This window comes from Calypte anna, chromosome 1, assembly GCF_003957555.1.
Source record: "Calypte anna isolate BGI_N300 chromosome 1, bCalAnn1_v1.p, whole genome shotgun sequence".
NCBI classification, from domain to species: Eukaryota; Metazoa; Chordata; class Aves; order Apodiformes; family Trochilidae; genus Calypte; species Calypte anna.
This window is the reverse complement of record NC_044244.1, coordinates 92499151-92524889: the sequence shown is the minus strand read 5'-3', so window position 1 is coordinate 92524889 and position 25739 is coordinate 92499151. Positions and strand designations below refer to the sequence as shown.

The window sequence follows — 25739 nt, the reverse complement described above, 5'->3', positions numbered from 1 at the left end:
CCTCACTACAACTGAGTCCATGAGACTCTTCCTGTTTTTCACAAAACAAACAGGAGCAGGGAGGCTTAAAGCTGGGAGAAAGTGAAGTTGATTTAGGAAGCATGTGACAAACAGCAAGAGAGTAACAAGGAAAAGCAAGAGGGTAAGAAAACAAAAGAAAAGTAAAAAACCACCATGAATCTTAGGAAAAGTTCTGTGGAAGAACAGAAGACATAGGTGGAAGAGCAGCATTAAAAAAGGACAAAAATGGGGAAAGAGAAACTTATGGCTACAACAGCAGCAAAAAACATATCGTTGGAAGACATCTTGAAGGTGTTCATAGAGCGGCTGGAAAAGGTGTGAGTGGGGAAAGAGGAAATGAAAGAAAGGGAACCAGCACAATGAGTTACATGATGTTACTGAACAGAAAATGCAAAGTGAAGTGTTAACATGCACCCAAACACTGAGGGGAGCCTTGGCCTTACCAGAGTATAGGGGACACAGATGCCTCTGGATGCAATTTCACCCTTTGTGTTAAAGGCACAGATGAGTCATATGGAAAGCTCTGATCACTCCTGAGGGTACAGTCTTCCTTCCTAATATCTCCATAGCTTCTGAAGGAATTCAGTACCTCACGCTCCTACGTTATAATATGAAGAAGGCTGTGATTATTTTAGCTGCAAAGGGGGAGATATTCACCTTCTTTCCCCTATACACATCAGGCCTGTCCCTACAGGCACAAAGGATTTATTCTTCCTTTTACAAATTACTTTACCAGTTGAGGATCTGCAAAATAGCTGCCAAACCCCCCAGAAGCCCAAGACCTCTGCTCCATCCCAGCAAGGGTTGAAACAAGGGAGGGGGAGAGAGGAAGTGAGTTATTTTGAAACAAGTGCTGGGGCAGGGGCAGAGGACACGCCAGAGGAGCAAACAGAGCCATGCCTCAGAAAAGATGGCAAAGTGGAGCCATCTCCTTCATTGTACGGGGACAGAGTTACCCTGGATACTGTGTGTGGAGGGTGAGTGTTGCTGGTGACAGCAGCCCTCACTGCTTTTCCCTCACAACCATTTGCTGTTAAGACCCAGCACATGTATGAGTAGAAACACACATCACCTCAGCAAAATCAGAAACTGAATCAGGTTTTGGTTTGGCTCCAGTTCTATTTGGGGTTTGCCTGTGACCAAAGTCATCCTCACCCAGTCCTAGTTCAGGTGCAGCCAGGGTTTGTGACTAAGAGCCCTGGTTCAGACCTTACTCAAGGAAAAATCTGGAACAAGTTTTCTGATGGATTCTGCTCTGTGTGTGAGAGCAAAGCTGGTCTTTGCTTGCTTGTCCTGAAAAAATGATGAATTGCAGAAGTACCCATGTGGTGTTAGTCATTTGGTGAAGCAGGAAGGAAGCAGGAAGCCCTTGTGAGCACTAACTTTTCGGAGCAGTTTGCAAAGAAAGCCAAGGCCCTCCTCCCCTAGGTTACATTACTAACACGATGCTCTTTACCTCCTCACCTTAAGGGGCACCTAGTCACAACTAACATTTGCAACTCATTCAGCCGGAAATATTTGCCCAGTGCAAACAGCTGAGGCATTTCTCTGTGCAGGGTGCATTAAAAAGGGGGAGGGAAGGAGAAGCCCTACACTTGCTGAACGAGAGAGGCCTGATTGCCTTCAACAGGTTCAGTTCACGCTGTGACCCTGCCTGGCTTCCTGCTATTCAGATGTGTTACTTCCCCTTTGCGGTAATGGCCTGTGGCAACCAGCCAGAAAACACTATTAATTTCAGAAGTGGCCTGACAACAAACCCACAGCGAAACGAGAGGAAGTGGCGGGGAGGCCATCTGTTGACTTCAGCAGAACAGTAGGGATGCGGCTATGTAGGTTCTACAAGGAAAGCAGATTAATAATCCACAAAGAGGAAACTGGCTAAAATTATCCACAGTCCATATTAAAAGAGAGAGAGAAAAAAACCCAACAAAAACCCAACAAAAAAAGATAAAAAACCTTAAAAACAAAACAACTTAAAAAAAAAACAAAACAAGGGAGTCACTTGAGCTGCAGCTGGACAGGAAATTGCTAGAGCTGCTTGCAAATCTCCACTTTGAACAGAGCAGCACAGGGAATGCCAAGAGCGGAAACCGTTCAAAACTGGATTAGCACAAGCCAAGTTTAACTGCAACCCACTTCTACTTTCACAGTTTTTGCTCTCAATCTAGGCCACTACTGCATGAGACACTGACTCACTTTTTTCCCATGTTTTGTTTGCTTTTCATTTCACACACTTGCAGTTTCTAAAATTACTTGAAATGTGCTCTGGCTGCCAGGAGTTCTGCAGAACCCCATCCGACAGCCCCAGCTGCAGCATCAGCCCCATCACACTGGTACTGCACACTTTGTCACCACCCTGTCTTGGGACACTTCTCATCAGGAAGGATGTTAATGAACACAAGTTACAGCAGGAAGTTTTGCAATCACTATAGTCCCCCTTTTTCCTTCTGCAGACAGGATTACTTGGAGGGTCCAAAGAGGAAATGAGGTGACTTTTCCTCCTTCCTTGCCTTCACCTGCTAAGTTGCAACATGGCTGAACAGTGACAGAAAAACTATTTACAGGCTGCAGACTGTTGATGGATCTCTGTGAAATGAGTTCCTGCTAGACAGATAAGGAGAGCACAAACCCATCTCCTGGAATCTGTAATTGAATGCTCAAAGCTTGTAAACAAACCCAAAAAACTCAGCAGCTCCTCAATCTTAAAAGAAAAAAAAAAAAAGATTCCTATGGCCCAGGGTCAGGTGCATCCCTGGGGTAGCAAAGAGATACTGGAATGTTTTGCAATTAACCTAAAGGCCTTCAAAAGCTTTCCCGTCCCCAAAGCAAGACAAGAATCCAGCACATGCACCATTTATTCATTTAGGCACTAATAGACCAAAAGGAAAAACCCAAGGCTTTATTTTCTTGGGGGCTGTAAAAAAGCTATTGAAAGCAATTATTACCTTTAAACATAACCATATGTATATGTGCAATTAATCACACCCACTCAGAGGGCAAAAAGGGGAATAAAGCAGCCAGGTTCTCAATAGTCAAAAATAGTTATTTATTTATTAATAATTTAAGGTTTTACATTCTTATAATAAATTCCATCTTAAAACTTTTACACCGTGAATTAGACTCTCCCTTATTGGCAACCATGTATAGGTTCACTGTGCGTACACTCAGGTACAAATGCTCGCACATACTTCCAGTTTTATACAAAAAAAAAAAAAAAAAAAAAAGACGCAAAATATTGCATTTGAGGTGAAGCTCCCTGAAGAATTTGTACAGAGGTAATGCACTGTTTAGCACATCTGAAAGTTTTAAAAAGTGATCAAAAATCTTTCGCATTCAAAGACAAACCTCCTCCCAGATGATCTATTTACAAAGGTAAGGCAAAAAATTAATTTAATTTAAAAATATATATATCATGTGGAAACTACATCAAGAACTTGAGGGCAAAAATTAAAATCACCACAAGGAAAAGAAAGATATATGAAAGAAGAGACTGTACTTGTTCATTAAACATGATTTGCAAACTTCGCCATTCATTGCTATTTCTCCCTCATGGAAAGCTTTTCAATTGAACAATAAAATTAAGCATGCTGCAAATGTATCCTTTGTAATTAAAAAAAAGAAAAAAAGAAAAACAAAAAAGAAAAAAACCCAAACAAAGCAGAATTTATGAAGAGAAAAACACAGATGTCCCTTAGAGATCGATTTCTTGAATACATGTGAATTAAAAATAAAACAAAAACCAACCTGCAAACTGATTTAAGATTAAATATTTACATTGATCAAGTAGAACACTACCAAGCTCCTGGAAAACAAGTACTCCAAATACACTAAGCGGAAATCTCTTTCTTTGGCTCCTCTAAATTAAAACAAACAAACAAACAAAAATAACCAGTCTTCACTGAAGACAAAGATGTGTGTCACAGATCCGAAAGCAGAGAGGGAAGCATGACAGTTCCAGGCTCGAGAGAACACGTGCTCAGCCTGTCCAGCCTTTCCCTAATCCCCTGGAAGTCCTCGGACCCAAGCCACTGCACAAGCTGGGATGAGCACGCTTCCCACCTGCTGCCTGGTTACCACCACGTTCCTTCCCAGAAAGCTCATCATGTTCCCTCCCTTCACAATAGCCAATTCCATACTGAGTAACCTTTCCTAGCCTGCACTGGCTGATGCTTTTTGGTAGCAGAGGCCAGAAAAAGAGAAAGCTGCGTTTTCTTTATCGCTGCCAAAGAGATACCATTGAGGAGTGATCCCATGAAACGGACAGGAGAAGGGAGGCAATGGGAGCTCACGTGGACTGCAGGGAATCCACTTGGAAGACGTTTTGGTTGGAAGGGGTTGTGAAGTACAGCTGCTGGTTCGGCACTCGATTGTCACAGGGGCTGCTCAGCCCCAGAGTCCGCTCAAAGTCCAGCAGCTGACCCATGAAGTTGAAGTTGGGTGAAATGTTGGACTTCTTCATCTTGACGATATCGTAGGCATCATTCATGGACAAGTTGAGCTTCTGCATGAGGTAGGCCACTGTCACTGTGACCGAGCGGCTGATCCCTGCTAAGCAATGCACCAGGACACCGCAGTTCTTCCCCCGTGCTTCATCTGTAGGGAGACAAAGAGGCAGAGAAGGATACATAAGACACAGAACTGGTAACTGATCTCTCAAGCAAGATTAATATCAAGTAGGAAGAAAGGATGATTCAGATCCCAGTGGCAGCACAGCAATGCAAGAGTTAACTTCACTGGCTTAAAACCAGGACAAGAGGAGAAACCACCTCCCTAACATATATGTACCCGAGTCCAAGCTCTGAGAAAACTAAGAATGAGACAAAAGGAGCAGGATACGCTGCATGACAGTTTTAAAAGTCAGTTTTCAAAGACATGATTTCGCCTGGAGATTTGCCTTACATTCCTACAGTCCCCTTTCCCCAGCATGGAAATCCTGCAATATGTCACTGAATGCCTTTTATACAGACCAGCAGACTGCAAAGGTCTATTAAATTATTCTCCAACTGTTGTGCAGCTAACAATGGAGGTATTCAGGCATTTTAAAAGAATGGGGGAAGTCACAGGGGACAGCCCATTAGGAGGAACAGGATGTCAACATTGGTTGAAAATGGGTTCCTTTGTAATAGGAAATGCATTACAATGCCTGGAGATTAGTTTCTTTGTGGCTTCCAGCCCACATTTCTTCCTGCTGGGCTCAGATTACCTACATTCTCCACTATTACCGGTATCATTCAACCGGATTAGAGCTCAGCTTCCCAACAGATAATGTTATGCCCACCTCACCGCACCCCGATGGGGTGGTTTTAGTCCTCCCCGAAACGAAGGAAGAAGGTAAATGTTAACCAGTACTCCTGCAGCCCAAGGGGACGTTTTTCCAAAGCTGAAGGATAATGTCTAACCGCTGCCTAACCGAGGCACCGGGCCCGAGAGGTATATCATTATTACCACGAGATTTAATTAAAGTTCTGACTCTACATTTGCCAGGGATACTGCTTATGAATATTTGTATTTAAAAGCTAAAGTTAGCTTCCTGGATCATATCTTTGTATTATACTGCTATTCACTAACATCGGGAAGCTAAAAAAAAAAAAAAACCAAACAAAAAAACCCCAAACCAAACCAAAAACAACAACAACAAAAAAAAAGCCATCATAAACCCTGGATTCATTTACTTCCCCCTAGCCCCCGCCAGGAAGAGATTTAAAAAGATTCCCCATCCTGCCCACTGCTCCGTCTCCAGCAAAAGGCTCGGGGAGAAATCCCACAGCCAGCCAAATCAGGTATGCAGTTGCAAACCCGCAAAGCTCGCTTACAATTCATCGGGGCTCCTCAATAACACCCCCAAGCAATCTCCACCCGCTCCTCAACTTAAGTCGGCTTAAAAACCGGAAAGCGGGGCATCCTCCAGGGACTGCCAGAAACGCTGCTAACTGCTTCTCGCCCGAAATCTCCTGAATTCTGCAGAAGAAATTGAATTCTGCCACTTGACATATAGTTGTTAGCAAGTAGCCGTGTCTCACCTATAAAAGAGATGGCTTCAGGAAAGAACTGAGACAGATTTTGGCTCCAGTGGTCAGAGATCGGGATCTGTTTGTACTTGAATTCGCCGGCGTTTTCAAAGAGATTAGGAAGGTTGGGAGTAACATTCAAGATGTATTTAATGCCAAACTCTTCTAAAACGTCCAGGTTAGTGGAGTCCTTGGCACAGCCTAAGTAGAGGTAGGGTAAAATCTCCACCGGGAAGGAAGGCTGGTTGTTGGAGAGAGGGCTGCCATCGGAGTCAGTGGCACTATTGGGGTCTCTATCAATGTCAGATTCAATGTCTGATGACGAATCGGAGCTGATTCGGAGGCCTCCCAAGCCCAGGACTGGCAAAGGAGGAGAGCTGCTGCTACACGAACTGTCTAGGTTAGTTTCGCAGTGCAGGGCGAACTCGGCCTGGAACTTGCTGAAACCGCCTGGGAATAAATGAAAAAGAGAGGGGGGGGGTGGTAGTGCAACCTGATACAAGATGGCAAGCCTGACTTCCCCGGTAGAGCCCTGCCTGCAAAGGGGCATCTGTTTCCCACTCTCTCTAGTGCCGGAAAGAAAAAATAAAATAAAAAAAAAAAGTCACACTCGCACACAGACGGACTAATCTAAAAGAATGTTTAAGAAAATCGCCCTCTGCGGCAGAGGAGTAAGCACATTCAAGATTAAAGCTCTGTGCCGCTTCACCCTGCGGGGACTTCTAAGAGAGATGTCTCAGCGGCAATTTCTTCTACCTTTCCCGGCTCATGCCCGTTATCCCTGCCCTCCCCACGCTGCTATAGCAGTTCCAGTCCTCGAGGTCTCTTTTAAACAAAGCGAGAACAGGGATGCTGGGGGGACGAAGCCCCCGGCCCAGATCGGTGTCCTACCAGAGCGTCAGTGTGCAATGACCGGGGGGACGCTGCGGCCGCCCCCCCCTCCCGAACCCCAATCCGCGGGGCTCACCCCCCACCACCACCACCTTGACACCCGCAGCCCCGGTCCCAGATGCAGGCAGCGATCTCTCTCTGCCCCAAACCCGGGCGGCCCTCCTCACCTTCCAGATAGAAGGCTTTGCAACCTTCGTCTTTGAGGCGCTTGAGGAGCAGCCCCAGCACGGACTCGCCGCCGGTATTCTCGTTCCAGTCGCGACTGTGCTCGTCGTACAGCACCACCGTATCGGTACCGCACCGGCGAGCGAAGCGCTCCCGGTCCTCCTCGCTGCTGGCGACGAGTGAGCGCAGGGGCAGGTTGCCCTTCTGCAGCCGCCGCAGCATGATGCCGGGGATGGCCACGTTGATGGCCGACTCGATGTGGGACGACTCGTACAACTCCTGCGGCCGACAGTCCATCAGCAGCAGCCGGTCGTTGCCCATCTCCAGCTGCTCGTTCAGCCACGCCACAGATTTACTAATCGCCATTTCCGACGCGAAAGGGACGGGTCTGAACGTATCTAGCATGAGGAAGGACGGAGGGAAGCGGAGCGTGCTCTGGAAGCGCCCCTCTCTCTCTCACAGAGGCATGCGGCTGGCTGGGCGGGCGGGCTGCACCCCTCCAACTCCACACAACTTATCTCCCTCCGCCCCAGGAAAATGAATCACGCAACCCCCCCGCGCTGCCTCCCCCGCGCCGGGCGGCGGTGGAGTCACGGGGAAGGAGAAGCAGCCCCGGCGTCTGTCTCCGTGTGTGTGTGCAAGTGTGTGTGTGTGCAGTGTGCGTAAGTGTGTGTGCAAGTGTGTGTGTGTGCAGTGTGTGCCTGCGTGTGCGCAGCCAGCCTGCCCGCTCTCCTCTCCTTTTTTTTGTCAATGAATCCCTGAATGAACCTGCCTAATCTCCGCTGCAGCCCCAGCCCTTGGGCTTTTCCTCCTCCCCGAGTAAATGAAATCCAATTAAAGTGCCGCCGAACGGGGTTCGCCCCTCTCCGCACTCCGCTCAGAGCGGAACCCCAGCGGCGGTACCGGTGCCGATGCCGCTGGAACCGGTACCTCCGCAGCGCCCCGCGGCCCCGGCTGCCGGCAGCTCCTCAATGGGTACAACCGCGGGACGCCTCAATGGAGACATTCTGCTGCGCAGCCAATGGGGGAGCGCGGAAGGGGCTGTTGCCGCGGCGACGGGCCGGCTGGAACAGGTTGTGTTGATGAATCGTTAATGAGTTTGTCATTCACAAAAACGGAAAGGAATTTCCGCTCCGGATAAGCTGAGTGCAAACAAGCGGCAGCCGCGGCGCGGCGGGCGGGGGCGGCGGGGGCAGGTGAGGGAGGGAGGGAGGAAGGGAGAGAGGGAAGAAAGGAGGAGGGGGCGAGGCCCAAGCCCAAGCCGGCTCCTCCGCTCCCCGCCGCGGCCACCAGCCGCCAGCGGAACAAAAGGCACCTTTTCTTTCCCTCCATGTTTTCTCTCCCTAAATCCGACTCTTGCCAGGGGTCGGCCGTGTCCCCCTCCCCCTAATTCCCCAGCGCTGATCCCGGCCCAGCTTTTCATTAGGGCGTTCCAGGAATCTCATTTTTAGGGAGGCGGGTAGCCTCTGTCCTCAGCTGATCTCTACGTGGGTGAAGGGTAAACCCCGAGCTAATCTCTTCTGTGCCGCCCGGCTTTATTCGCTGCACGAAGCGCAGACGGGGAGCCGGCACTGCCTCAGAAATAGCCTGCGGGCACCGCAAAAGTCCGGGCGGGCCACCCCAAAAAGCGTGACCGGGGAAAGCAGCCCGCCTCGGCTTGGCCGGTCCGTTCAGGTATCCTGTAGATGAATCGTTCTGGCCCGGCTGAGGCGCGGGGCCACCGCCAGTGCTGAGCCCGCACCCCCCTCCCCCCGTTTGGTGTGTGTCACCCCCCGCAGTCGAGGGGCCGGCCTGGACCGGTAGGGCCGCTTGCACCTGGCAGCTCCCGGCCGCCGCATCGGCTCCTCCTGCGGGGCAGCCTGCGGGTGGGGTCCTGCCGCCGCTGTCCAACGCTTCCCCCGGCCCCGGACAGGCGGAAGGGCACTGCGAGCTTCGCCGCAACGGGGGAGGCTGCGAGGCCCGGCGGAGCGGCGCCGGGGTAGCTGGGGCCGGAGGGGAACCGGGTGGAGCGGCGCCGTTAGAGGGGGGCTGGCGGGATGGGTGCGCCGAGGAGCCGGAGGCTGAGGCGGGCGGGGTTGCCCCAAGGTGTGGGTTAGCAAACGGGTAAGTGAAAAGCGAGGAGCGAAAATAAATCGGGAGAAGCTTGGTCTAAATGCTAATCCCGCCGCCTACTTCTGCCCGGGGGTAAAATTGTTCTGAGGAGGCTAATCTCGTTTACACTGCTGCTGCGCTTCAGGGCTGATTATTTTTAACCCCAGCTGAAGGAGGTTTCTTAGGCAGCGAGTGGCTGGAGAGTGTTGACCCTGGGAAGAGCTAGTGGTATGCACAGTCGTGTGTTTTCTGCGCAAAAAACCCCATCCGTGATGTTAATTACACTTGGCACATCAGTCGCTGCTGTTTCAAGCAAGGCTGACACCCAGATGGCGTTAACGACATCCTCCCCAGCAGGAATTTACAGAGGATCCCAAACTACCTTTTTCAAAGGCTTCCAAGCAGGACTGAAGTGTTACACAAAGGTTGCCCTGCCCTTTAAGCAGCGGGATTTGCCCAGGCTGATGTGCGACTCGGTGGACACGCACCACGTACCTCGTCCCACGGCCCAGTGCGGGCAAACTGTCCGGTCCCCCTTGCCCGCCACGGTCCTGCTCTCTCTCATTAAAGAGTTTTCAGGCTGTTCTTATCCGGTGCTTCACTTGCTGTTCAGCTCTGCGTATTCAATGAATAATTTTTGAATGTTCAGAGCAGTTCCAGATCAAAGCAGGAGCCCTTGATTTTTATTTATTTGCTGATATCCCCCCCTCTCCTACCATCCCGCTGCTATATTTAAGTCTTTCGTTTTTCACCCACGTCAGGGCTCAGGCAGGACAGAAAATTCTTTGAGGCTGGCTCTGTTGATCTCACCCGACATTAGTATGACAAACAGCACAATCCTGGTAAAATGAATATTTAGGCCATAATTTAAAGTGGTGGTTTTTTTGTTTTGCTTTTGTTTTTCTTACAGCTGGAACCATGCTCTTTATCCTTAAGTGTACCAGACAAACTTTTGTTCCGATTTTATCAAGTATTATAATCCAAACTCCATACTTACTAACCATGCATTTCACACTTAAGAAATGAAAGTTCTGGAAACAGAGGTTCTGCAAAGCATGAACAACTGAAAAAGAAATTCTCAAAGCACCTCAGCTGTAGAAATCTTATAAGGTACAGTATAATGTGATGCTTGTCTTACAACCATCACAAACATTTCTTATTACTCACTTATTCTAATAATAACTTTACTTTCTCTATTAACCTTCATCCCAACAGGAGCCACAGCCAGAAGAATCCTCAAGTGATCGACTCCCACCTTAAGGGGCAGGCAGAAAGAGTCCTATTAAAATACAATGAACGTGACCTGAAAGTTAAATACAGAGACAATTTCAGTATAACACTGTGACAGTTCCCAGCAAGCTTGAGACACATTGATAAATACAATTTGTTCATTGTAATCCATTTTATTATTATTTAGTATTGTTCTTTGGGGTTACGTTTTATTTTTATTTCATTTTTTTAAATGAAGAACATCGGCATATTTCAGAGTTAGGATTCAAAAACACTTTGAACAACTTAGTCCAGTAGAAGGTGTCCCCACCCATGGCAGGGAGGTTGGAGCTAGATGATCTTTAAGGTGCCTTCCAACCCAGACTATTCTATGGAAACAGAACAAGCCCCAAATTACTTCCATCAAACGTTTCCCTATTCATACAAGGTGAAGTTGCCTCTCTGATGACTAAACATTTTAGGAAGAAAATATATTCTGATTATCATCTTCAGGGCATTCTCAGTGACATTTTATGGCAGTGGTTTAAAATAAAAATCTTAGTCATTCAGCATTTAACTGGAAGCTACATATTATGAAAGCTGTTTATCAAACCCATTGAGATACCTGCCTAGTAGTAATGCAACACTAAATAATGATAGCATTTAAGAGATTTTTATCATTAGTACTGCCAGACCTGATTGAAATGTTATGAGCATTAAGGTTAAGTATATAAAGGCACTAAAATGTTAGATGAAGCACACTCAAGACAGTTGTATTTTCCAAGTGGAGCTGGGGCAGAGACTTGTCATGGTGATGGCTCTATCCAGCTCATTGCATGGCAGCAGTGTGAGGGTGGGAATTTGTGATTTAGGAGCCAGGCAGGAAATGTTGCACTGCAGCCGAGTTACACAAGTAAAACACAAATTAAACTCTTCGGATTTGTAGTAGTACCTCCCTCAGCACACACCAGAAATCTAATGAAGAATATAAAGTGCATGGGACATAGTAATCACTGTTCACTGTTGCATGCTTGGGCTGACTTTGCTTCTTTCTGTCTGAACCATGCTGTCCTGTCAGGTTGGGGGGTGCTGGAGAGGACCCAGTTAACCATGCTACCATTTGACACTTTGTCAGAGACCAGATCTACATCCCAATGCTCACTGGGAGATCACTTACACTTTAACTTCCAGAAGTTTTTAAACTACCTAAGCAGTAAGAAGAGCCTATTCCTATTAACCATGATACCCTCATTCATCCATTCACTGGCAGAGCTAGCTTTTAAACTCTGAAATATGTATTTCTGGGTGAGGTTTGATTTTCATTTTATACTTCCCTGGCTGCGAATAAGACCTCTTCAGCCTAGCTCAAAGCATATTTATCATGAAAAGCCTATTTGGCTGGATTTTGTACCATAAACCTTCTGCTCATTCTTAGCATGCATAGAGAAAGCCCTGATTAGGTCTCTATGAGTCTTTATAACCTGAGCTTGTCATGGGCAGATATGCAGACATAAAGGACAAGAGGCTTGCATGCTGATTGGGGATTAGTGTTCAGTATTGCTTTGCCCAATTTCTTCATGTCTCTATCTGTAATAGAAACCCTGGCCCTGAATTAGGCAGGCAGGCTATGTGGTGTAATGGAGAGAGATGTACCAAAAAGGCAGGTATCTATGATATTTTGAAACCAGGCCAACTGGGCCATTCTGAGGTGCTCCACAGTCTGGGCTACCGAGGCAGCAGTGCAGGAGCATCATCAGGATAAGTACTGATAAAGTGTTTTCCTGCATTAGACATCAGAAATGGGAAAGTTTCTTTCCCTATGTAAGTACTTCCTTCCTCTGAAGGTGCAGGTTCACTCCTCTCTTCTATTTTATTTAGAGCAGAATTTAACAGGAGTCTTTCCATGAGAAGATGGCGCCTAAAATAAGAAAGATTTCTACTGCTTTGGTCAGACCTTTCCCATGTTGCATAAGGCAGTATTTACAAAAAGAGGGCATTCAGCCTTGGCTTTCCATATCTCTCTGATGACCTGAATCAAAATGCCAAAGACACCTTCTGTCTCGGCATTGCTTGATGTCAGGTGGGTGAGGTACACTTTGGGATTGCCTGCTGGAGAAGGCCAAGGAGCATGAAACATGCTGGCATCAGGATTTTGTTTGAGATGCTAACTCAACTCAACCCTTGAAATGCACTTGATGGAAAATATAGTGGAGACAGGTTTCTCCACCGAAAGGTCACACAGACATGAATTTTGGGCATCTTGACTGTCAGCTTTGACTGAACCAGCATATGCCTGTGATTCAGCTGAGTAGCCACTCAGCTTCAGATGTCAGAAGTTAGGTGTTCACGCTTTATATAGTAATTTCTCAATCACTTTTAGGGAATCTTCAGAGAGGACCAACTACACCCTGGAGCTTCTCAGTTCGATTCACTGCTTTTAAATAGTGCCTAGTGTAACCAGCCCATGCTTTCATACTTTCAGGTATCACCTTACAATCTGTGATTCTTACCTCTACATTTATATGTAAGTCCCTCTCACTGTTCCTTTTCATGTCAGTAAAGGTGAGAATTAATGGTCTGTCTTTGTTGGTTTATTTGAAAATAGAAATACACATATCATCCTAGACCAAGCTGGCCATAAAGTACCATGCCTTTGGTGCAGAACTGGTTAGTGCAGGGTGCCTCAAAGGGAGAAAAAAACCTGCCCTATAAAACATTTTACTTGTTTTATATAAAGCACAAGCAATTTATGGAAATGGCATTTAACTGATCATTCAATGTCCAATTATTCCCCTATAAATTTTCCATATAAAATTATTCTTGAAGTTGGAGAAATAAAACACTAAATTAATCCATTTAGAAAATTCTTTTGACTCAAGTGCTTTCCTTGAAACAGCAAATTGCTGGATGACCTGAAGCACATGTTTAATTGTGCCTTGTAATAAAGTAATGTAATTAGCAATTACTTAGGAATGATGCTTTAAAATACTTAACAACTACTACAGTCATGTGTTTATTCAAGAGGGTTTGTTTTTTTCTTTTGACTTCTTGTAGTACAAACTAAGTTAATTTCTGAATGTAGCTCATAGATGTGTTCTCCAAATAGTTCCTCAGGGTGTGCAGAGGGGAGCAGTTTTGTTGACAGTAAGTTGGTAATGGCTGTAGGGTTCTCCTTTCTTGGAAGATAAAACTAAGCTTGCAGGAGGGCATTGCAAGGGACTCGCTTAGCCAGACTTACATTGTATTGGATGAGCACACAGGCCAGCATTCTAATATCTTTTTTTTTTTTTTCCCTATACCAGGTACTGCACTTGGTACTGGTAGTTTTGGTGGCATCACTTCATGGTGGTTTACATTCTGCTGGCAGCAGAAACACAGCACAGGTGGACAGCTCTGCCTTAGAAATAATAAACACTAAGAGAACAGAAGGCTGCATGCTTTTTCTTATCATTAATTACATGTTAATTTGGAAGCTTTCAGATAAAAAATGGTACATATAATAGAGGCAAAAAAGAGAAGCATGCTAAATTTTTGAAGTGATACTGATATATTGCATAAAAATACCGAAATGCCGTTACAGTTGGTGTCAGCAGTTAAATTAATGAATTAGCTTAGTAGTTGTAATCCAGATTCATATGGTTTTCTTTCTATAGCTGAGGAAAACAGCAGCTCCTAATCAAAAGTCCTGATCCACGGTGCAGGAATATCACTCTATAGGGGCAACAGTGTACTTATATTACCTCTTTGCCAATACTGAAGAGTTCAGTAGTACCTGAAGCATGTTCTCATGTTTTGCATGCTAGTGTGTTTCTCTCTGCTGTTGCCTGCTATTCAGGGACAGCCTATAACATGCTGTACCAGCCACATCTATCAGACCAGATGAGACTGAGGAGAAAATGCTATAATCTCTTTAGTGCTGCCCATTTTTATGAGCTTGGAAGGGCTTACTAGGCACTAACACGTGGGCTTACCTGGAGAGACATTAGTGCTATCCCTGAAGTGTGTTCCTTCAATAGCACTGTCCCACTATCAAACCATTCACTCATCCTTCAAGGAAGCAAACCTGACGGCAACAAACAAGTGCAGAAAGCAGCTCTCTCTTCCCAACAGTATTTTTCCCTGTGTTTATGATCCCAAATCTCTCTCATTCTGACCATGGGAATAAAGCCTGCCACTGGGATGGCTGAAGGCTTGTTCTATACTGTGAAAAGAACAAGCGAGCATTTGCACAGTGCAGGGTAAATCAGCTGTGCAGAAAGCAGAGTAGGGACAGCAAATTACATAAGAAAAAGATCTTCATCCTAGGACAGTTATATTCAGGATATATATGCCACACAGTGACCTTATGTTCTGGTTCCAAAGAGAAGCAATTAGGAATCCAATCCAGGCATGAACAATTCAGTTTCCGCTGTCTGTTTTTCATATGTCCACTGGAATGTGTCCTGGGGACCCACTGGAGCCAAGCACACAGTTTGGCTCCAGGATGTCACAGAGGGAGAGACATGGACAGATATATGTCCTGGCACCTGCAACTCCCATTTAGCACATCTGCTTTGCTTTTCACAGATGTAAGCCTCATAGGGACCTCTCCTGAGCCAGGCAGGACCTTCAATAAATGGAGGAGATGCACTGACAGAGCCAAGAGTTTCCTTATTACTAGGGCTAAAGGTTTCCCCGGTAACCTGCTGCTATCAAACACAGTCTGATAAAACTTATTGAGGAGGAAGCATGAAGCTGATGGCCTTATTTAGGTGCTAAAATGTCCTACTCTGTTAGAAAAAAAAAGAGCTCAAATCACATGCTGAAATTGAAATGCCAGTTGCATTGCTGGCTTTCAAGGGACAGCATGTGACATAAATCTTCATGCCCTACCACATGCAAGGGTGAATATTTCTAGTTTAGTTTACCACATTCTACATCACTGCCCCTGTGTTCCCACACACTTCCAAAAAAAAAAAAAAAAAAAAAGAAAAGGAACAGGTCTCAAGGGGTCAGTCACCCCACAACTCCTAAGTCCCACAGATCAACCTAGTCATTTCATCTGGAAGCTCGAGAGACACTGGTCAACAGGAAAGGGAAACTAATAGAAAGAATTTTGTGTAAATATAACAAATGAGAAAATAATAATGTCGTAAATATGAAGCAGTATTAAAAATGTCCAAGGCAGTGTTGGGTTGCGCATTCAGCATACATTTAAAGTGTACAGTCCTTTTGAAAGGCGTATATCTCATGGTATAGCAGGAAAAGGTGATGGTATTTATTTCTTCATCTTTGTATCATCATTTAAAAGCTTTGTGGTATGCAACATACCTTGAAAACTGTATGTATGTACCAGTAATCTCTGAAAGTATTGACAAGAGAATTACTGCTGTTAATTTTTTCCTGGCTTTAATATTCTTGTATATTTACGAGGACTTCATAGTAGAACTGTCCCATCCAAGTACCACCACTTTGTATGTTAGAGCACAATGGCATGGTGATTACAGTGCTGTTTACAGTTTCTGTTACTTATTTGGCACATTGGTGCCACCAAAGGTAAATTATATTAAATTGTTAGTTTCTCTGAGCAGTTTTGTAGTATAGTTATAAAGTATAAATTGTTTTCACAAAGCTTCATATTCTGGCTAAACTGTGCACATGAACCTCTGTTCAAGTCTTCAATAGAGGTTGTTGTATAGATGCCTACAACCTTAGGCTTTCCAGTGATGCACTGGAGCCTCCCCACTCTTTCTTAGAGGTTTTCCCCATTAAATTATATTTTTAAAATCTAAATTTAAATAATATTTATCAACATAAATTAGATTTATAAATATAATTTACAAAATATAAATGAAATTATAAATGTTGATTCATTATTTTGTTTTTGCCTCCAGTCCCGTTTTGCACAAGTCTGTTGCATTTCTTGTGGCATTCCCATCAGATCTGAATTCATCAGTTCTCGATCACTCCAGAATTTGAATGAAGTAAGACAGAAGTATACAACAAGCAAGGACAAGGACCCTGCAGTGTCCTGTTCCCTCTCCAGCCTGTGCCAAGTCAATGCCTCAGCACAGGGTTAGGATGAGCTGGATGGAGGGGGAGCACCAGCCTGTAGATAAGAAGGTTTATGGGCAGCTGTAATAACTGGATTCAGAAAGGTGAACATTACATAGCACAGAGGTCCAAACTGAGTAGGTTCCAGGTACCGTTGCTTCTATATATTGTTTCAGCAAGCAGAATCTTGAAGACCACAGCCAACTACATCTAATCCGAGCCCTGCTCTTATAGGGAGTTTGGGCAGGATTTTGGAGATCAGAGGTTCCCCGCAGCATGATCATTCTTGGCTGCTTCCTCCGTGATGGGTGGGCAGGATCCCAAAGATAAGGATTATCTTCTTTTTTTTCTCCCTGACTGAAGTGTAAGTTTATTGAGTCAGGGAAATCACATTTGAATTACGCTATAGGTGATGTACTTTAAATGGTTAGGTTTTCAGATACGTAGAGGAACGCTCAGTGAGTCACTCTGCAATTTTTGGTGGAGTAGGTCTATTCCAGCATGTGGGTGTTCGCAGAACAGTTACGTAAGTGCCAGGGTAGTGAGGAACTTTTGACATTTTTGGCAGCTTAACTGAGTTCTTTTGAGTCAAAAATATATGAATTGTTATTCTCTTGAATTATGTGCAAACAATTGCCTTAACGGGATTTGGGGAGGACAAATTTTAAGCCATCAGTTGTCAGGACAAGATATTGGAGCGGTTGTATTCTTGAGAAAACAGGAGATTTTTCACAGTTACAGGGAGACGAACATTTGTGAGAGCCATTTTAAATCATGTAAGAGGGTGTGAAAGTTGCTATGCCATATGCCTGGAACCTACTATGGTAAAGTTAATTACTGCCACTGAATTTAAGGGCCCATCAGCATTTTCGTCATCACACCCACCCTCAACACCTTTTCTTCTTTTTTTTTAATTATTATAATTATTATTGTATTGTTTTTTAGTTCTAGTTTCCTGACTTTTTTGTTCATATAGTTCTGGGGCCAAAGAATGATAATGCAACCTCCAAACTAACCCCTGAAATGCCTTACGGCCTATAATCAAGGTGAACAGGTTTGGTACCCCACTGAAGTGTGGTGGATTAAATTAGGAGGCAGCAGCTTCTCAGTATTACACAGCAAAAGAAAGAGAACTGCTTTGTTTCCCAAGAGCAAGATAACAAAATTATTCAGACTATATCAGTATCCAAATGGCCTTTTCAGAGAAGAATTCTGTCTGAGCTTAAATATAAAAGAAACAAAACCAGATAAATGTTTTCTTTCTTATTTGAATCAAGTTTTGCCTTTGGTATCAAAACCCCCAGTCAGATGAGCCAATGTATTTTTTAAAAAGCTGGATAAATATGATATCTTTCAAATGATCATGACCTTGACCTACTGTCTCTTCTTACACAAGGCACAATTAATGAGCCAGGTCACATCTCTGGATGGTGCTGGGCATCCAGCTGACATGCCTTAGTGAACATCGAGCAAACCAGCATTTGTCCATGGCTCTTGGAACCATGTCATTGGGTCAAACAATGGCTGTTGGAAGTTTTTTACCTTAAAAAGTGTATTTTCTGAAGCCAGTCAGAGAGAAGGGCTCTCTTATGTACTCTGTGGCTTCAGGGAGGGAACTGAACCTACCAGTTGTGCAGGTGCTTGTCCTCACACAGAACACTGGCTGTGTTAGTAAGTCCTTACCAAGACTGCAAACATGTAAGATGAGGGTTCTACCAGCAACAAGATGTGGTGAGGAATCATTGGGATAACCTGTGTTCTTTGGACTCCAACCAATATAATTTAGTCCAAAAAATTTCCTAGTTTGTGAGGACAGCTCTAGCCTGGATATTCTGGCTTAATGATAGGTACGTTATGCCAGCTCAGACTCTCAGAATGAGGGGCCACATTTTATCACTTGCCTCTGAAAACAGCAGACTCAAACTTTGAATATGAAGTCATTGCAATTATCCAATTGTTTCTCCAAAACTTAGAAAATTCTGGAGGTTTTCAGTGTGAATCCATGGCCTTATATCACTCACAGCCTAGTGAAATGAAGGGATTCATTGTTCTGATGTGTGCAGAAGGAATTGCTTAAATCCAGTGAGCAAAAACAAAGGGACTCTCAGTGCCTCATATTTCCTCCCCAGGATTTATGCAAAGTAAATAAAGGAACCCAGCCTTCTGCATTGAGTGCTCAGGATGAGAGCACTCTTCACTTTAACCCAGTGCTTTCAACCACCACTCGTGTCAATTCATGAAGTTACTCAGAGAAAACTGGAGGCAAATAAGCATTAGTTCTTGCATACCAAGACTCTCTCTGCTCACTGATAAAATTACTCTCTCAGATTCAGATGCGGACTGATTGTTCAAAAACAATAGTTTCCACTCCTTTAAGGCTCATTACCAACACATGTGATGCCTCTGCTATGTCAGGTTGACAATAACACCTGACAGGTAGGGAAAAGTTACACACAGGTAGGGAAAGGTCATCTACCTGAATTGTTCAGATTTAGGGCAACTCAGAAACCTACACTAAGGTATTTCCTTTTAAGAATTTTGTTAGCTGAAGTTTTGTGGTTTGTTATTTATTTTTATTCATTTGTTCTTTGGGTTTGGATTATTTTTTGTATTTTTTTTTCTGGAAAGCTACAGAAATAAATATATGAATGCTGTATTATTAATTTGTCAAGTTAAGAGATATGTTTCTGTGGGGGAATACTGATTGTAATCTGATAATTTTCAGATGTGCACCTGTCTGTTTTTATTAAGGAAGTATTGCTTGCTTCAATCATTTTGGTGCTACTTATCTCATCTGAGTAATCAGATTTGAGATCAGTATTCTTGAGCAAGGGACTGGACTAGAAATAAATATGGCAGTAGGTGTTCTAGTTTTAGTGGCAAGGCAGCTGTAGGCAAAGTGACCCAATTCTCTTCATTGATGTGTTTCACTACGAATAGCAACGGTAACATTAAAATAGCAGCAAGAAATAATAAGAGAATTCTTAGCCTTTATAAAAACAGCCTGTGCTGTGAAAACCATTTTAGGTCTAGTGCCTCACTTTCCTGTGAGTGGTGCTACTGCAGTTTTTCCATCAAGGTTAGCTGACATAGTAAGGTGAAAGCAGTGCCTGGAGTAGGACTTATGATGTTGATTGTCTTTTTGATCTTATGGGCATAGCCCATATTGATTTTTCAACTGATTCCTTGCAAAAATATATTACATATTACTTTAGAAAGCAAATGAGGCCAAAATTGCAGAGAAATTAACCAAGGACTTTTGATTCTCAGGGTTTGGAATTAATCAGATGGCTCCATCATCTGTTAAGATGGATTCAGCACATTGCCCTTAGAAAAAAAGAGGGGGAAATCAGCTTCTGACCATAGGGACATTATAGGTGAGATGGGGAAAACATGCCAGAGGGATCAGGTCTAGATATGACAAGTCATGGTTCAAGCAGGGCTTACAAATAAGGTGAAGGTAACCCCAAACTCTTATGCCAAATGGTAGGTTCTGGATCTGTGGAGATCCAGCCCTGTTCCCCTTGCCTCTTTTCTTCCCAGATTCACACCTGACTTCACACTCAGGCCTGCAAAAGCATTCACAATGGGTTGCAGAGTTTGTCTGTGAGGAATTCCTGGGCATTTGTTGTGTGTCCTTTCTGTACTCTTCTGGGGCACACTGATGAAAGATTTACATGAGATAGGAACCAAGAATTTGCTGAGGTTGTTTTTTGCCTAAGGCACAAAGGAGCGCAGGAACCTGTTTGGTACCAGCCAGGAGAATTTCTGCTCACTCGGGATGGGGTTATGAGCTGTGACCGAGGTCAGGTAGGAAGGAGCAAGGTCTAGATAAAATGGGGCTGCTGGACCTGAGATAACAGCCCCCCACGTAACATCACGTTTCTCTCTATCTGAGAAAAGGCTGCCCACCTAATTCCTTCTCTGAGCTCTTCTTACTGGCCTGAGGAGAAAACACCTTAGTTGATGTGTTCTTAGATAGGGACTGTTTTCTTTAGCTATTTATAATCTGCCCAGCAGGGGCATTTATTGAAACTCAAGGTGTCTGTTTTCACTTCTGCTGCTGGGTGAGGGGGCACCTCACATTTCTCTGTGGGCATGGTCTAATTCATTTTAGGAGGAAGTACAAAATGCTTCCTCAGAAGTGTCAGGGAGGACTTTGCTCTCTGACTCCTTTTCTTCCCTCAGGTCCAAAGAAGGGTTTCTAGGAAGTAATTTGGTGTTTGGTTTTGTTTAGAAGACAGAGCTTCTAAGAACCTACACGCAGTATATACTTGGAAGAGAGAAGATGAAGGTATCATTTCAGAGGAATCAAAATAAATTCCTGAGATCTATATGCCAAAGGTTTCCTCCAAGAGTTTTCTATTCTGAAATTTCTCATATGTTTTTCAAGATTTCATAAGAATGTATGGGCTATATTTGCTGTGGAGTGGTCTTTGGACCAGAGTAAATTTAATCTTCCAAGAACTAACTTGCTGAAGCAACTCAAAAAAATTTTTTGCCCCGCTGTCCGTGACATTTTTGGATGACGGAAAACCATCCATATGGCTAAACAGACTATTTCCACTCCCCCACAAGTAGTGCCTTAGAGGATGAAAGTAATATTCATCCTGATCATCTGTTTTGTAACAGGATATTATGTCAAGCTTTCAAGAATGTCATTATTATTGGGGGAGGAGGGGAATGGACAGTAAGACAGGATCTGTAACAGATTATTGATGCTGGGATGTGGGTAAGCCAAAGGGACGGAAACCTGCCTGAATCCCACCAGCCCTGCTGTTGCCCAGGAAGAGGGGCTGTGGGTCTGTGATAATATGAAGAGAAGGAGGAAGCATTCTCATAGTGGTAAATGAGGAGTCCAAGGAGACTAAGTGGTGTTTGAAAAATGAAAGGAAGGATAATGATGACAAATCTAACGTGTGTGAAGAGAGGACTGGTCAGGACAGGGACTAGGGACAAGGCTGTAAATCTGTTTCTAAGAACATATCCTTGAAAGCTAATCCCATTGTCTTGTAGGGAGTCTGGCAGTGGAGGAGGTAGAATCTCAACTCCGAGGCTCTGGTTCAGTTAAGCAAATGGCATGGTTCTGATTGATATTGGCTCAGGGTATGGCTCAGTGGTTGTGGCTGCCTAAAATGACCTAAATTAAACTCCATTTCTGAACTAAGGAGCATGAAAATTTCAAAGCCTTTTGCTTCCAGTCAGGACTTCCAGGGATGGTATTAATAGCTTTGGTAAACAGTACTCCATTGATTTAAAGCACCTGTGCTTTTGAAAGTCAGGACTTTATCAATTTTTTATCACTTACACAGGAAGCAGTGCTGGGCTTAATGCTGTTTATCCAGCTGGACTTATTGACTTTGACTTAGAAGATCAAAGCATTTGGGTTAGGGATTGTGTAACATCTTCCTACAAGAACTGTCAGGGGTAAATTTACCAAAGCCTGAAGCTTTGATTGATGATCATTTTGCATGTGTGTTCAGCATCAGGAAGCACACAATAGACCCTTTCTCTTAATGGAGCTGCAGGCTGAGACACCTTTAAACATACATATTTTGAAATGTGTCATCACCTCCTGGAACATAACAGTACACAAAACCTTAGAGGTACACTTGAAAGTGAGCTTTCCCTGGTCTCCAAGGAAGTGACCTAAGACACTTAATGGCACAGCTTGCTGTAGTGAAAATTTGGAGCCAGTAATGACAATAATTTTTTTTTCTTTTGGCATTGTAGCAATAGCATTTCCCAATAGGTAATAGGCTGGAAAGTGCTAGCTCAGAGATTCAGTCCTCTGTTCCCATGAGTCCTCCTTGCAACACTGCAGGCATCAGCACAGCCTGGCAGACAGAGCAAGGCCTTCCTCTAAGGCTAGATAAAAGAGACTTGACTTCTTGTCCCAGCTTATGACAAGACATATCACCTTCTGTGAACCGACTTCCCCATCTATTTATATGTTAAACACGTTGGCATCTTACATCACCAGTCACTGAGGGTTTACTCACATCCTCTAACTTTGAAAAGGTAGGAACTTAGCTCCCTTCACTGGGGTAGCAAGGAGAGCTCAGCAGGAGAACTGAGCTTCCTCCCAAAAGATAACACCTTCTGCCACTGGCTATAAAGGGAGCTATGAAGAATAATCTCCTGGTGCTGTCTCAGACAAAGCTATATAATGTATCTATCCCAGCCTCATTAGAATGAAAACAACATCAGTGCCCTCAGTGCTGGAGGTGTTCACATGAATGTGCTTTTTGGATAGCTGCCCTTGCTGCAACTGCAGTAGTTGCAGCTGATGGAACTCCTCGTGCTGCAGTTGTAGGGGGCAAGTACAGAATTAAAATAGGTCAAATATGACAGCTCTATCTGAGTTTTTCTCTTGACATCAATTTAAAAACCAACAAGTTACACAAAGGGCATTATACTGGCACAATTACTGTCCATCCATGGGTTTGAGAGCCATGCAGAGCTTTGATCTGCTCTGAAAATTATTGCCATTGTACAAGACAATGTTACTCCTTTTCTGGGTAGGAGTAGCCAGAAAGACAGAGTAGCCTTACACATCCCTGTAGCTGTGTATCCCTGGGGCTGAGTATGGCTGCAGGGAGCTATGCTGGACAGAACTTACCCAGGACTCGGGCACCTGCAGCCAGCTCACTTCTACCCACAGCAGCAAGGGAATTTTGAGTGGTGGTCAAAGGGCTTGTCACTGATGCTTCCTCTTTGTCTTCTTGTCGTGGCCTTTGTCCTGAGTGTACCACTGCCTGTGCACAGCTGCTGCCCTCTGTTACTGCAGCGTGTGGGGGGCTCCTGTTCTGCAGAAGGGAGGCAGTTGGAAAATATTCTGTGGGCTTCTCCTACTTTTTCTTTCCCTCATTTTTTTTTTTTTTTTTTTAGCTACAAACAAACAAACCCTAAATATTTGGAGTGTAGATTGGGTACCTCTAGGGACTGAGGATGATTAAAAGCAGGAGCCACACAGAGACATCCAGAAATGCTTGTTTTTAACAAGACAGGAACTTTGTCTGAAAACAGGATGACCTGCTGCAGAAGACGCCAACTAATCCCCATAGAGCTTTAGAAAAAACAAGCAGGCGCCTGAGTGTGCTTTAAAAAAAAAATAATTTTTTTTTAAAGAAACCTCCTAGTAATAAAAAGGGATGTAAGGGTAAACAGGAAAAGAGCACTCCACACTGTGAGCAGCCCAGAGGAGGAGAGGCTGGTTTTCAGAGCTGATCTGAAAACCTGATACGGAAAGTGAAAGATTTCTTAATATTCCCTGGGACTAACTCTATAAAAACACAGCTTCAATTCAGCTTTGAGTGGCAGCTGCCTATTAGTGCCTGTGTGATTTTTTATCGGTAGTATGGAGGTTTTGGGAGAACAGTACAGGCTCCAAAGGTTTTGTTGGCTGGCTTCAGTGGCTGTAAGGAATTTCATTTCAGATTTGCATGTAATACAAGCTTAAGAGATATATAATATATAATGCATAACTGGTTTTTTTGCTAATGAAGTTACTGCAGTTGTGTATGCTGTTACTGTGCTGCTGCTATACTGCAATATGGCTCACACTCCCAATTATAGTATGAATCTCATGGCGTATGTTATGTATTCTCAAAGGCCAAGCTCCTCAAGTCTTGTAATTTCATGATAATCTTAATTTTCATGTGTCTGAAACAAGTTTTTCTAGCCTTCATTCCTAGGAAAGAAAAACTTGAAAATATAAAGGCAGCTTACCATAATGCAAAGGCTGAAAACCCTATTATTCCTATTTTCTGGTGGTGAATTTTAAAATCAAATACTATTTTGAGAAATTAGGATATGGATATTTAGGCTTGATCTCACTGATAACTTGTTCATGCTGGCAGAATTTGCAGACTCAAATACTAAGTAGGTTTCCCACTGCAACCCACGCACCATCAGTGAGACACTTGTAGAGATAAACGTGATGGGATATGTATGCAACATCAGGCTCAGGGAAAACAAATTCCTTTACAGCAGGTTTCTCCTCAGTGCTGCTCCAAAGTCAAACACTTCCTCAGAACTGAAATAACAGCTTACTGCAGCTCATATGTGGCCAGAAATGGACTAAGCAGGCTCCAAAATCCACTGATAATTCAAAATTAATCATCTGATATATAGGGCATATCCCCCACTAAAAAGCAAATGAGTGGCTTGGGTTGGTGTCAGTGGTTTGGCTTCCTGCTGGGGCTTTTGATGTGGAGGTTGCTCCCGCCCAGGCACCAGAGAGCTCTGTGCAGGCATCTTGCAATGGCAGTGATGCTCCTGCACTTGCCAAAAGAGCACAGCCCTTCTGGATTGGTGGGTCCCCAGAAAAAGCTTACTTCAGGCAAACATCCATGGCTTTACAAGCATTGATGGGAATTACAGAGAGGTTTTTTTATCTCCTCCCCTGGATGCAGCCCTACATCCCTGGTGATGCACGCCCTGTGCCTCAGGTGCTCGCTGTCAGTGTTTACTATCTGTGTCCTGAGAGTGCCTCTATGTCCCTCTGTACCAGGCTGCCTTCCAAAGAGGATCCAACCTTTTTGGGTGGGGAGAGCAGGGAGAATCATAGAATCATTTTGCCTGGAAAAAGACCTTTGAGTCCAGCTGTAAAACCTAACAATGCCAAGTCCACCACTAAGCCATGTCCCCAAGCCCCATGCCTACACATTTTTTAAATATACATGTCCACACATCTCCAAGGATGGTGATGCAACCACCTTCCTGAACAGCCTCTTCTAGTACTTGATAACCCTTTTGGTGAAGAAATTTTTCCTAATATCCAATCTAAATCTCCCCTGGCACAACTTGAGGCCATTTTCTTCTGTTGCCCGGGAGAAGAGATGGATACCCACCTTGTTGCAGCCTCCTTTCAGATGGGTGTAGAGGGTGATAGAGGTCTCCCCTGAGCCTCCTTTTCTCCAGACTGAATGACCCCTGTTCCCCTCAGCTGTTCTTCATAAGACTTGTGCTCTGGACCCTTCACAAACTTTGTTGCCCTTCTTTGGATGCTCTCCAGCACTGCAGTGTCCTTCTGACAGTGAGATGCCCAAAACTGGACACAGTGTTTGAGGTGCGAAGAGCTCCCACTTGTTTGTGAGCTCTCCAGATACTGGAAAAGTCATTAGTCTCCACCCTCTTCTGGGTATTGGTTTAAGGTTGACAAAGAACAACTTCTCCTTACCCAGAAGAGGACCTGGGGAGGGGAAGAACTTAAAGCACAGGGTTGCTCTGAGGCTGAGTATCTCAGACTGGGGGTCCAGCTCTGCACACCTTTGTGACCCCTGCACTTGATGCAGAATGCTTCCTGCTGAGGACCTG

General features: G+C 44.4%; 1 protein-coding gene across 2 annotated transcripts; it reads right to left on the bottom strand.

Annotated features, from left to right (window-relative positions):
* Positions 1-3046: 3046 nt before the first annotated feature.
* On the bottom strand, positions 3047-8058 carry DUSP6 (dual specificity phosphatase 6). 2 transcript variants are annotated; one of them, XM_008503168.2, is made up of 3 exons: positions 7088-8058; positions 6042-6479; positions 3047-4614 (listed from the first exon to the last, which is right to left on the bottom strand). In XM_008503168.2, exons 1-3 carry the CDS (start codon positions 7488-7490, stop codon positions 4307-4309), a joined length of 1149 nt encoding a protein of 382 aa, XP_008501390.2. In that variant the 5' UTR covers positions 7491-8058; the 3' UTR covers positions 3047-4306. The 2 variants fall into 2 exon arrangements, with proteins under 2 accessions (XP_008501390.2, XP_030324990.1); XM_030469130.1 differs by lacking the exon at positions 6042-6479 and having other exon boundaries at positions 3738-4614; positions 7088-7755.
* Positions 8059-25739: the final 17681 nt, after the last annotated feature.

Excerpts from the sequence above, each read along its gene's own strand:
- DUSP6 (XM_008503168.2), bottom strand. The coding sequence starts at position 7,490 with ATGCTAGATACGTTCAGACCCGTCCCTTTCGCGTCGGAAATGGCGATT. Across the intron at positions 6,480-7,087 it reads CAAAGCCTTCTATCTGGAAG|GCGGTTTCAGCAAGTTCCAG; the intron begins GTGAGGAGGGCC and ends ATTTATTCCCAG. Across the intron at positions 4,615-6,041 it reads TGAAGCCATCTCTTTTATAG|ATGAAGCACGGGGGAAGAAC; the intron begins GTGAGACACGGC and ends GTCTCCCTACAG.